General features: G+C 40.2%; 1 protein-coding gene across 1 annotated transcript; it reads left to right on the top strand.

Moving 5' to 3' along the window:
- The first annotated feature begins 1,983 nt into the window (after positions 1-1,983).
- On the top strand, positions 1,984-10,866 carry LOC146380376 (xin actin-binding repeat-containing protein 1). Its single transcript, XM_084939388.1, has 7 exons — positions 1,984-2,137; positions 2,243-2,330; positions 2,453-2,806; positions 3,821-3,899; positions 5,421-5,566; positions 5,884-5,931; positions 6,308-10,866. The coding sequence occupies exons 1-7, from the start codon at positions 2,010-2,012 to the stop codon at positions 10,775-10,777; spliced, it is 5,313 nt and encodes a 1,770-aa protein (XP_084795514.1). The 5' UTR covers positions 1,984-2,009; the 3' UTR covers positions 10,778-10,866.
- Positions 10,867-12,107: the final 1,241 nt, after the last annotated feature.

Here is a 12,107-nt window from a genome sequence, read left to right as displayed (position 1 = left end):
AAAAGCCAGCAGTGGTTTATATGGGCTTTATTCACAGGTTGGCAGTCTGCGTACACATTTCACAGACATTATAATGCAGCGTGTGGCAGTGAATTCTGGTTGGGGGGTCCTGCGTTACTATTGATGCTGTCAGCAAGATTCCTCCTTCTCTCATTTGACACTTTGGGGTCAGGAGCTCTTGGAATTCTTGGGTGGAGACACATTTACTCAACACTTGCTCCTCCCTTGGCTTCCTGAAACCAAAGGAAAGTCAGCAACTTGGAATCTGATTTAAAATAAGAGCCTTGTAAATGGGGCCTCCAAAGAGGTTTTTACAAAGCTAATGACTTTTTATAAATTAATTTTATAAATAATATTTTTTTTAAAATGACAACGTTGTAAATGCTGAAAAAGTTCCTTAAAATTATTTAAATCAGGGGTGTCAAACATAAGGCCTGGGGGCCAGAACTGACCCTGGCAAAGACTCCAATCTGGCCCACTGGATGGCTTTGGATCAACTTTGGAATTTTTTACTGTATTTTTACAGCTTTACAGTTTTTAAACATCTCTACCTGGCCATTCATACGACACCAAAGTAATTAATAGATAACTAAATGACAGAAAACTTCCCTTTCCTTCACTATCTATAAAAAAATATATATTTTTGTGAATTAACACAAACATGTTTTAGAAATATACGTCAGTCTGATCAATGAGCTACACATTTATTTCTTACATTTCCAACTGTAGTGCTCAAAGACTTTTTTCCTTTACTACAAGAGCAATTCTTGAAAAACTAAGTTGAGAATGCACTTCGGGAATTAAACGCATTAAACTTGCTTGCAGTGACAGAAATGGGGAATTTCACTAGTCTGGCCCACTTCGATCCACGCTGATTTGCATACATTCACATCTACACACTGGCCCGTCTTCAACAAGCATAACTGTTCACAGTTAAAGTATAAGGGCCTCATAACCTCATAATGAGCCGTTTCCATGAACAGCCAAACTGCTTTAATGGTGTGTTAACGTTAGGAATTCTGCACATATGTGAATTTTTTTAATGTTTTTGTTTTTTGTATCTAACTTATTGTTCTTCCTTCCTGATTCTCTATTTTGCTTAGGAAAATTTCACTTCACAACAGTGCAAACTTTGGACAGTCACAATACTACTGCTACTCTCACATAGCAATAAATCTGTAAATCTGTAACCAGGTCGCTCTGTCAGCATGAAAGATGGGTATCATCATAATTCCTTTGATTTAATAATGCCTTCTACATGCTTCTCCTTTGTCCACATTGCTGCTGTAATGGCCCAGGCGCCCTCAGGATCAATAAAGTACATCTAATTTTTACTTAATAGAGAGTGTACTGCTGCTCAAAGATCACACAATTACATCAGAGGGCTAATCTGAAATCCAACATCAATGATTCCCCTGAGAGCGCAGGAGCCACAACACAATGCAATAGCTGTTTGATACACGGTAGAGCAAAATGACGATTGCAGGATAAATGTTTTCCTAATTTATAACGTCAGTGGATTTAGAGTACACCCTGTTTGCTACTCATCGAACATTTTACAGTCGAAGGTAATGAGGAAGAAAAAGGACTTTGCTCGCAGAGCCTTTATACTGTCTGCAGGTCTTGTGATGCTGCGGAAGTGTTTTGATTTTCCCAGAGAGCAGACACTGACCGACATCTATAAGGTAACTATTCTTCTCAAAACTTCCTTTACTTACGCCGTCATCTCGCTTTCATCAAACTCGAGTTCGTGTCTTTACATCGAGCAGTTGCTGCACTCTGCATCGCTGTTAAATTGAAAGGCACACGTCCAAATCCTTCTCTCTCACTCCCTGAGAGCTATGCATTATTGATGTCAAGGCATTTCATACCTGTGAGTTAGTGGAGCTGAATGAAGTGAAGATAAATGCTTGTTACGGGACTTGAAATGTAAACATAATCAAATGTTATTGATTATGCGTCTGTATTCTAGGCGATTGATCCAAACTGTGTGCACCCGTGACCTGATCATGGAATGGAAGAGCAATATTAGGCGTACCCAATCGCTGAAGAGCCTCAGCTCGTCATGTGACAAGCCAGTCTGGACGGATGCGGGGCTGCGGGACAAGACGACATCAGTGTCCCAGTTGGTGGCCAGGTAAAAAAAAAAAAAAAAGCATCAGTCTCTCTGTATCTGTGCACCCCTCTAAGCTACTTGTAGGTCATTAGTGACATCAAATCATTAATGTGGTGTTTGTGACAGATATCAAACTGCTGTGAAAGGGAACAAATCCATTCAAGGACCCTCAGTAGATAATGATGACAGAAAGCCAAACCAGGAGCTAAAGGAGGTAACTTCTGATTTTTTAGCTGTTTGTCCAATTAATGAAAAGCATCAATGGCATAGCAGGAAAAAGAATAATCACTGCAGCTGGATTTACACGCACTTCCCTCCCTTGTGTATCCTTTTCAGATAACGCCATCTCGACTGGAAAGTAAAGAGATTCATCTGGAGTCTCTGATGAGGAAAAGCAGTGAGAAGGAAAAGTCTCGAGCCAAAACCAATTTGACCCGCAGCAAATCAATGAGCAGCCTTAAAAGCAGCACAGGGTCCATAGATTCCTTGAGAGCTCTGTTTGAGTCAAAGGCCTCTCTTAAAAACAACGCAAAGACCAGCCTTAGAGCTGCAGACTTCACATCAAGTTACACGACAGACATGTCAAAGATGAACGGAGAGGTTGAGGATGTACAGATCGCTGTGGAGGAACAGGGAATGGAAACATGCGCTGATAAAACTGATGTGAAGGATGATCGTGTAACTCGAAAGGTAAATACAACCTCATTATTACTTTAAGATTCCCTAATAGACCCACAGTTAGTTTAAAGGGTAAAACATTTTAATATTTACCGATGAAAGCATATGTGAAAAATATGGTGTTTTTTAAAATATATTTGTAAATACAGCAAATATTCCTTTCTTCTTTCTTGAAGTGCAAAGATGCATAAACAAAGCTTTCACTGATTTTGCTCCAGAAATTCCAGCTTCAGTCATCTTAAAGTATTTCACACCACCACCTTTTCACTTTCAGTATTATGCTGCCGCTAAATACTTTAAGAAACTGAAGCTGGAACTTTTGGAGTGATCTTTTGTGTGGAGATGAGTGGCAGGGGTCATTTGTGACAGAAAGATAGTAGCAAGAGTGGAAAAGAAGGTTTACAGAGTGGTAGTGGGGAAAAAAAACTGGAGCTGGCAAAACTGAAGATGCTAAGACTTTCATTGGTGGATAGGTTAAGCATTTTGGAAACAAGTTAGGGAGACAAGGCTGAGATGGTTTGGACATGTGCAGAAGACCCCACCAAAGATTCATGGATGCAGTGAAGGATGAGATGCAGAAAGATGTTAGAGAGATGGTGAGAACCCTAAAAGGAGCAGCCAAAAGAAGAAGAAGAAGAAGAAAAAGACACATGCATTTAGAATTTCCCAACATTTGGTGGAATCCATTCTGTCTCCTAGCTGCACAGCGTTTCCCTTGCCAATAACTACCACACACACTGAAAACACTTAATTTTCCTGTTTGCTTAACAGTTAATAAGGTGTTTTCAGCTGTTTGTGAGAAAAATCATTAATTTTGAACATCGTTTTGAGCACTTGTTTCACAAAAGATCGGCTCATCCATCACACCTTAGGTCTAATGAATCCTTACTTCTTTCTCATTCATATAATAGCATATTTTTTTCTAGTAATGCTTAGATTTTTCATGCAACTGTATTGACACATAGAAACTATGATGCACAATGAGTTTACTTAGCAGCAGTGATGTTTTATTGTTTCTCTCTATAGGTAGTAAATCAGACCCGGCCAGAGAGGAGAAGAACAATAGGGGGTATTGATTTTGAAAAAATTGCAGCATCTCAAGCTGGTGAGTATCTTCTTTCTAGCTCAGCAAGCTTTGGTTGTGTCAGCCTGAATATCATATTACCCTGCCTACTATCATGTGAAAGAAACGGACAAAATTAATGTTTTTTTTAAAGCATTCAGAACAATAGTTGCACTTTTCTAAGATTAAAGGACTATCTCTTTATTGAGTAGTTATCAGCAGAGCTCGGATTAAAACTTTTTACAGTTTGATTAGGGATACGTGAGTAGCAACATAAACAAACAACGCGAGTTCATGTCATAAATTACACGTTGCAATAATGAAAGCAGCTACAGCGAGCTTCAAAGTGCAAGCTTCCAGGTAAAAGACCGGCTGATAAAACCGGGAAATACTGCGCCTTGATTTAGGTAATGAGTAAACAGTGAACTATGATGAATATGGTTTGGTTCTATAAATTCAGGGTCAAATAACAAACTGCCGAAGACGATTCAGCTTAAGATGAAAATATCAGAAAGAAAATAAACATGTGGCTCTTTCAAAAATTTGTTCTGAAAGAAACATCTTTGGGCACAAAAACATAACAAAAATAAACAAAGATGTTAGACGTGCCTTGGAGAGCTGTCTTCAGCGAGTTCGGTCAAAGCTTTGGATGACTCAACTTGGTGTAGGAATAGTAAGCCACTCCACAACCGGACAGAAATAGCTGGTGTGCTACAAGACCAGAATAAGTGCAGGAGGGTGAAAGGGTCAGCTGTTTCCTGGAGAGGAATGGGACAGAAAGAAGGAGCGAGTGGCAGAGGCTCCATGACACGACACAAACCAACAGACAACTAAAGTTTGGAAGAAACCAAGAAGATAGGGAGGAAGGAACTGGGAATATTTCTTCTTCTGTGAGTAGAGATTTGTATTTTGAATGAAAGGAGTGGCACATGCTCTTAAAGAAGCTTAATACAGTATGTATGGTAGAAGGTGAAAACTAATGGCTATTATTCACATTTTTAACAGTTGCCCAAATCTGGAAATATTAGTAGCTATTAGTAATATTAGTTAACTGATACTGCAATGAGTTTTATGTTTCTTCTTCTTTGGTCGCAGAGCTTTTTTTGCAGTGTTTTCCAGCTTGTGGACTCATGATTTCATAAAGTATCTGTACTTTCATAAACAGCTTTGAGACACGTCTGTTTACCTTTGAACGTCGATGCTTAGTCAACCGTTGTTGCAGTGACTTGCCTGTTTTAACTAGTATGCGTGTCAGCAGAGTTGGGTATCTCTCCTGCTCCACAACAAGCGGTACATTTATAACTCGGCCACATGACAGCTGTTAAATATCAGCTTCGAAAGTGCTGGACCCCGAATTGGGACCTGAGTTATTAACAAACAGCACGAGCCGTTTGTTAATAACACAGACGTCAGCCGTATGTTGTTAAACGAGCCACGACTTATTTCCAATCTGGCTGCGTGTCGATGATGAAAATGTCACGAGACAACCCTGATCAGTTTGACTTCTTAACAGAGCCATAACAAAATTCAACATTAAAGCTCCCGTGTCTGATGTCTCTGCAGATGAAAAGAGGAGGTCAGCTGCAGACTTCAGAGACAGCTCTTTCGTCCAAACCAAGGAGAAACTTTCTGTCTCGGTGAAAGCGATATCAGCTCTCTATCTGTCCAAAGCGGGAACCAAGGAATCAGCAAACAGTCCTGTAAAATTGGTACATGTCACATCTCCCCTTCTTTTTAGTTCACCGTTAACTATAGAAAGTAAACTTGTTTAAAGTTTACACACTGAAAGAATTATCTCAGAGATTTTTATGCAAGGTAAAAAAAAAAATTTTTTTGGCAATGAAAGTAAAGAGTTAAAAAGTTTATTCCACCAGCCTTTATAGTGTAGATTTTCAGCTACACATTGAAGTTTGTTATCTATATGTCATCATAATATATCATAAATTAATTATTGATAAGTGAATTTCTGGCAGCAGCCAAACAATAATGCTGATGTAATTTTTTTATTATTATTATTTCTTTGCAGGAACGACAAGTATCACACAAGTCTGGGAAAAGGGTAAACCAAATCAAGGTAAAGTGCAATGTCACTGTGGTGTTGCATGATGTTGTTATTGATGCACATTGTTCTGTGCACACTGGATTTGCACAGCGAGCAGTATCGTGTTCCCTTTGGCTGAAAAATCCAAAATATGCTGCTTACCTGCAAAATAAAGAAACAGATTCCCTTCACAGACTTCCTCACGCTTTTATTTTTTACTCATTTTGTGGTTGCATTTGTGGTTGTACTTGCTGGTTGCTTTGGAGTTCAGCTAACCAGCTAACACGTGGCATGAGGAAAACAAATCACCTGGCATGGCTCTCATTCCTGTGAGTAGGTGTGACTGCTCTGGAGCATGAATTTCTCTGAATGGATAAAACAGTAAGAAACATTCCTTTGTTCTTCTAAGATGTCAGAAGACTCAAGTGTCCAAGAAAAGAAAGAGGACTTACCATTACCTCCTTCAGCAAGACATCAGCCAGAATTAGAAGAAAGCTGTAGGACAAATTCTCCACAACTTAATCTGCCCCAGCTTTCCAAAGAAATGCTATACCAACAGAGGCAGAAATGTGAACTGAGGCGTCTCCTGAAGCACACCCATCCAGAGCTGAAGATGCTGGATGATGTTGTGGATGAAGAGCTTGCTGAAGTTTTGAGCTCAGAGAGGATGACAGCTGACGTAACCGGATACGAGGGAGAGGTCCTTTCAAAACGCTTGATATTTGAGAACTGTGGCTCGAGTAACAAAGTGTCTCACTACACCCCCAAGATGCACATGGAAGGGGAACGTGAGAAACAATGTGATTTTAGTAAAACGCTGGCTGTTCTGGAGGAAACAAAAGAAACGCCTCGTGCAGAAAGTGCTAAAGAGGTTATGGAAGCTGAAAAATCTCTTGGTATTAGTCCAGACACTGACAGAGAGTGTGAGGAAGAGACGGTCAGACTAGACGTTCAGGCTACCAGAAGGATATTTGAGAGTCAGTCTGTGAACATGTCTGGGCCAAATCTGGGTAAAATCCAGGGAAAGGTTTCTATTAACGGGGATGAGACAAAGGAAGTCCAAAAACAAAAAAAGCAATTTGAAATGGCTTGTAGTGAGAGTATACACAGAAAAAATGAAAGCACAAGCAAGGATTTAGCAATAGAGGCCCGTGAACAACCATGTCCTCGTGTCAGTCAAAGAACTGAACGCGACTTCTCATGTAACGATGAGTTTTCCACTGAGGAAGCACTCTTTGAAGAGGAGTCTATAAGCTTATCCGATTTGGAAAAGAATGATGAAATTATTAAAACAAGGGCAGCTCTTTTTCAAAACAACCCCTTTGTCTCCACCAACATACAAAGAGAGCCCTCCGTTGTGCATACATCAAAAACTCAAATCACAAGCGGTAGCGGTGCAAGTGAGGACAACATGACCACCAATGTTAAAAACAGAACCCATCTTTTTGAATCAATGCCATTTGACAAAATTAGATGTCAGAATGAGGATGAAATTGAGACAATGGTGGAGAACATCAAGGAAACGCTGAATTTCCTGTACCAGATTAGAGTCATCCAATCGTTTGGCTTTATCATTGAGGTCAATGAGACGATGATTGCTAAAAAAGCTAAGTTTACACTATCAGAGAGTGGGCCTGAGATAAAACATGACGAGGTGGCTGAAGGCGGTGCCCAAAACTTCATACTCCAGCTGCTACCACGGGTAAACCTAAAACCTCAGGTCACTTACCTAAAGGAGGACAGCAAAGGGGATATCGAGACCACGGCGGTGACGGCGCCTATTCAACAGCATCAGTTCAATGCGAACAAGGACACGGAGTTCAGAACTGCCAGTGTGGTTCAGCTTGTTGAGGATATTCTCAATCAAGATAACTCTCTGAGAAAAGGAGTGGTAATCCAAGAGGATGACAACAACTGTGCCAAAGTCATTGTTTACTCCCTCTACAAATACCATAATGAGAAGGATGTGAAGAGCTTCGTCCCTCCAAAATGTGCTGAATGTGATCAATCAGAGCTGGAAAGGGGTGACATGAGTAAAAAAGGCCATAAAGAAATAAAAGTTGCTACTAAGTCAGTCCAAGGTGATCTACTTGAACTCTCTCAAGAACAAACATGCCCAGGATCAATAACGCCTGAAGGGAAAGTAAAGGGGAGTGTAAAACTATTCAAAAGCTGCATTGAAAAGGGAGATTTTGAGTATTTAAAAAGTCTTCAGACTGAAGAAGCAGTTCAAGAACTCCCTGAAAACCAAACTATGGCTGGACAGGAAGTTCTTCATGAAAAGGAAAGTGATCAAGAGCAGGAAACTACTGAGTGGGTACCCGTGGATGTAAAGAGGCTTAAAAGCATGTTCTCTGGACACCCAAGTCAACACCAACCAAAGAAAAAGATCTACAAAAATATATACGCAGGTCAAAATGTTTCTACAGAATGCAGTTCTGGGGTATTATCTCATGTGCAGGAAAATAGTACAAGCAGTGAATGTACTGATGAAGCACAAGAGCAAGCGTGTCCCAAAGTTGCGACGCAGGAGTCCTATGAAAATTTTGAGAAACAAGATCACGAGCTTGGTGCCCACGAAGCTCAATTAGTCAAGGTGGTAGATCAGAACGAAGAGATCTCTAACCTCCAAACTGCACTGCATCAGTCATCACAAGAAAAACAAAAGACTATTATTCAGAAAGCATCTGAGGAGCTCTTTCCCTCGGTTACAGCAGATACTGTGAAACGCTCAAGAGTAGAAGAAGAATTTTCTCAAGAAAACTTCACCTCAGCACAGAAAACAGATTACCAGCACAAAAATATAGAAACAAGCCACAAAGATGCTACTCCTGAGGAAACACACACTCCTGAATCGTGCAGCAACAAAGGTCAGGAAGGTGCAGGGGGGGCGCAGAAACAACCTTTAGAAACTCCCATGGTCACTACACAAAGTTTGGAAACGAGTCCTGCACAACAGGAGGATGAGGAAGTTGTTTTTCACGGTAAAATTAAAGCAGCTTTGCAATCTTTAGAAAGATCGAACGTTAATGTCACGAGAGGAGATTTTAAAGCAGCTATGATATACAGAAACTCTTCAAAGCCTCACAGAGAAAAAGCTCAACACGTGGATGTGGTGTCTATTCAAACGACCAGTACTGACGAGCTTTTCACTGTGACTGAAACTGAAGCAAGTCAAATATCAGTGAAACAAGAGGCAACTGCAGCAAATCCAGAGCCTCCACACCAAAACGAAACCCAGAGTAACCCAACAGCGAGACTCATTTTAGAGAAAAGCAAAAAGCCTACTGGTCCAAAACCAGCCATTCCACCTAAACCAGAACATCTGAAGGAGAAACAAAGCAATAACGAGTCAACCCAAAATAATTCTGATATCAAGGCAGAGGAGAAAAGAACCCAGGATTTAGCAACCAAAAGTGATACGAGTGAAACAGATGAAAGTCACATAGATTTCCATGATGCATTTGAGAAATTTGGAGGTAAAAAGACAAAGACTGCCCCTGTAAAGCCCAAAAGACTGAAAATCCCCCAACCAGACAACAAAAACCTGAAACCAGTGGCTGGAAATAAAGAAATGTCTGTTCTTGCACATGTGGATCCAGATGTGGAAGAAATTACAAGCAATCAATCATGTGACACCTGTGGAGAAACCACTGACAGTCGAGACAAGCATGAGAAAGAAATCAAGAAGCAAGAAAGCAAAGTCGAGATGAGGGAAAAGAAAGGGCGAGCTGAGACTGACGACGAGCGCCGACAGCGACTGTCAGTTCACATGGATGAGATCGTGAGAGGGAACATACCAGCAGCAATGGAAATATTTGACAACTTACGAAAACAGCGGGAACTGCAGAGCTTTCTGAGCCGAGTTGAAGAAATTGAAAAAGACACAAGTGAGGTTGATGTAAGGTCTCTGAGGAGAGTATTTGAGAACGTCCCCGATTGGGTTGTCAGCTCTAACAAAAAGAAACAAAACAAGGTCAGAGCTGACAACAAAGACGAAAGGTTGCCAGTATCAAGAGAAAGCGCTGAAAACAAGCCATCGATGGCACACGTTTTTGGAGATCTTGAGCGAGCGAGTGTGGAAATCGCGACTCTTAAAGAGGAGACTTTAGCAAGAATCCTCGATGTAGAGGAAGCCATAAAGAAGGCACTTTATTCCGTCTCTACACTGAAATCTGACTCAGATATTGCTGGTTTATCACGTCTGTTCAAAGAATCCTTTGGGGTTATACAAGGATCCCCATCCTCTGGCGGTGATAATAAAATTAGCATTGGGTCAAGCAGAACAAAATCACTGAAAAGTGCTACCATGCAGGGAAACACAACTAATTCAGCAAGGCAAGATGCGAGCACTGATGAAGCCTCTGGGAAACCTCAGTCGAATCCTCCACCTTCACCTGCGTTTATCACTATCCAATCAGCAGCTAGAAAGACAGATAAAACCGACCTGGCACCACCAGAAGCTTTGATCTGCCCGACGTGCCAGCAAAGCCAAAAGTTGGAGGAGACTTTTCGGACGACAAAGACGCTGATATGCAACAGCCCTGCTCAAAACAGAAATGACCCACGAAAAGAAGGTCAGAAACAATCCACCTCCATCCCACTCAGTCCTCGACAGCTCAGCGTGCTCGAGGTTCAGACAGACTGTGACGGGAACAGTATCACAGGAACAAAACCAGTCACCGACAAACACGAGAAGACCGAAGGATCCGGAACAAAGTTTTACTCTTCCAAGACCTCCGCTGTGGTCAACTCTCAGACAGAAACAGTGACATCGTCCACAAGGCATGTCGTAATCAGTCCATCTACAATTCAGGTCACCACAGACCCAGAAGTGAAGCTGCCAATCAATCAGACTGATAAATCGGTGCCCGAATAGGAGCACATTGGCAGCGTTTTACCTGTTCGTTATGTGAAAGCTGTCAGATATATGACTGTGTATGAAAAGAGATCAATTATAAGGCTTAAAGTTTGGTTGTTGTTTTTTTATTTCCTTGTTTAAGCTTTTGTATCTATTTTGATCTTAAAAACTGTCTTTGATTTGCATTTCAAAGTAAAAATATATATTTGATTTTCACTTCTCATTTCACTGTGGTTTACTATAAATGCTTTTGGTTTAAAAAAAAAAAACATAAAAAACCCATTTCCACTAAGGTCAGTCTTGTTTTTTTTTCTTCAGTTTCAACCAGCTTCTCGAGAGATGTGCTCAGCATGTCTACAGCCAGTCTATCAGATGGAAAAAATAACTGCAGACAAATACTTTTTTCACAAAGCGTGCTTCTGCTGCAAACATTGCAAGAAAAAATTAAGGTGGGATGTTGGACTTCTACAAAAAAAAATCACCTGCAACATTAATCAGTGATTCCTCTTGTCTGATGGATTAGTGTCTTTGTCCTTTTTTTAAAACTTTATATTGTTTATATATATAACTTTCCAGCTTTATAACTTTATAACTGTAAGTAGATATGTTAGATATGTAAATATCTAACATATCTAATATGTATTACTAAATTGAAACATTTAAAAAAAAAACATACTAAACTATGAATGTAAAAACTGGATACTCACGTATTTTGTGAGCTGCAGATATGTGATGCAGCATGTAAAAACTTGGCCAAAATGCAACTGCACACAAACCAGGCAAGCAAAAAATAAAAGAAACAAACACAGAGACTTTCCCATATTTCCAGTGTTTGTTATCTTAACTGCACTGTCTGCACATATCTCTGAAAACTATGTCAGGGAAATGTATTTTATGAAATGTCTTCTGATGCATAAACTGTAAATATACAACACACCGTTTTTCCCCAAATCCTCATTCAACAAGCCTCTAGGGAATGAGGAAAAAAAAACGAGCTCACAGCAGTTCAGCCACAAACAGGCCGGGGGTGTGTTAGAAAGTCTTCTTAGTGGCCCTGTGAATTTTTTCCATATTTAGCCTGTGCTGATAAGGCTGTTGGTTTGTGATCAAACAACAATTTTTTGGAAATCTAGTGGAGCTTAACATGCTACAAATGATGCGTTTCTCCATTTGCATCATTACTAAGCAATGAACTCCGTTCAGTTCGACTTTGTCAGGTTAAAAAGTCGTCAAAAAAAATAAACAAAGATAGATTAAATCTGTTTTTTGTGTGCTAATGTAGAATTTGTGAAATTTTAGAAAACTTAAAGACTTTAGTTTTGCATGCTACATCATATATCTCAATCTG

The sequence above is a fragment of the Perissodus microlepis genome, chromosome 9 (assembly GCF_051167445.1).
Source record: "Perissodus microlepis isolate ML-2025 ecotype Zambia chromosome 9, ASM5116744v1, whole genome shotgun sequence".
Classification (NCBI taxonomy): domain Eukaryota; kingdom Metazoa; phylum Chordata; class Actinopteri; order Cichliformes; family Cichlidae; genus Perissodus; species Perissodus microlepis.
This window is presented reverse-complemented; position numbering and strand designations above follow the sequence as displayed.

Coding starts and splice junctions, on each gene's coding strand:
- LOC146380376 (XM_084939388.1), top strand. CDS start 2,010: ATGGAATGGAAGAGCAATATTAGGCGTACCCAATCGCTGAAGAGCCTC. Junction 2,138..2,242: donor GTGTCCCAGTTGGTGGCCAG/GTAAAAAAAAAA, acceptor TGTTTGTGACAG/ATATCAAACTGCTGTGAAAG. Junction 2,331..2,452: donor CAAACCAGGAGCTAAAGGAG/GTAACTTCTGAT, acceptor TATCCTTTTCAG/ATAACGCCATCTCGACTGGA.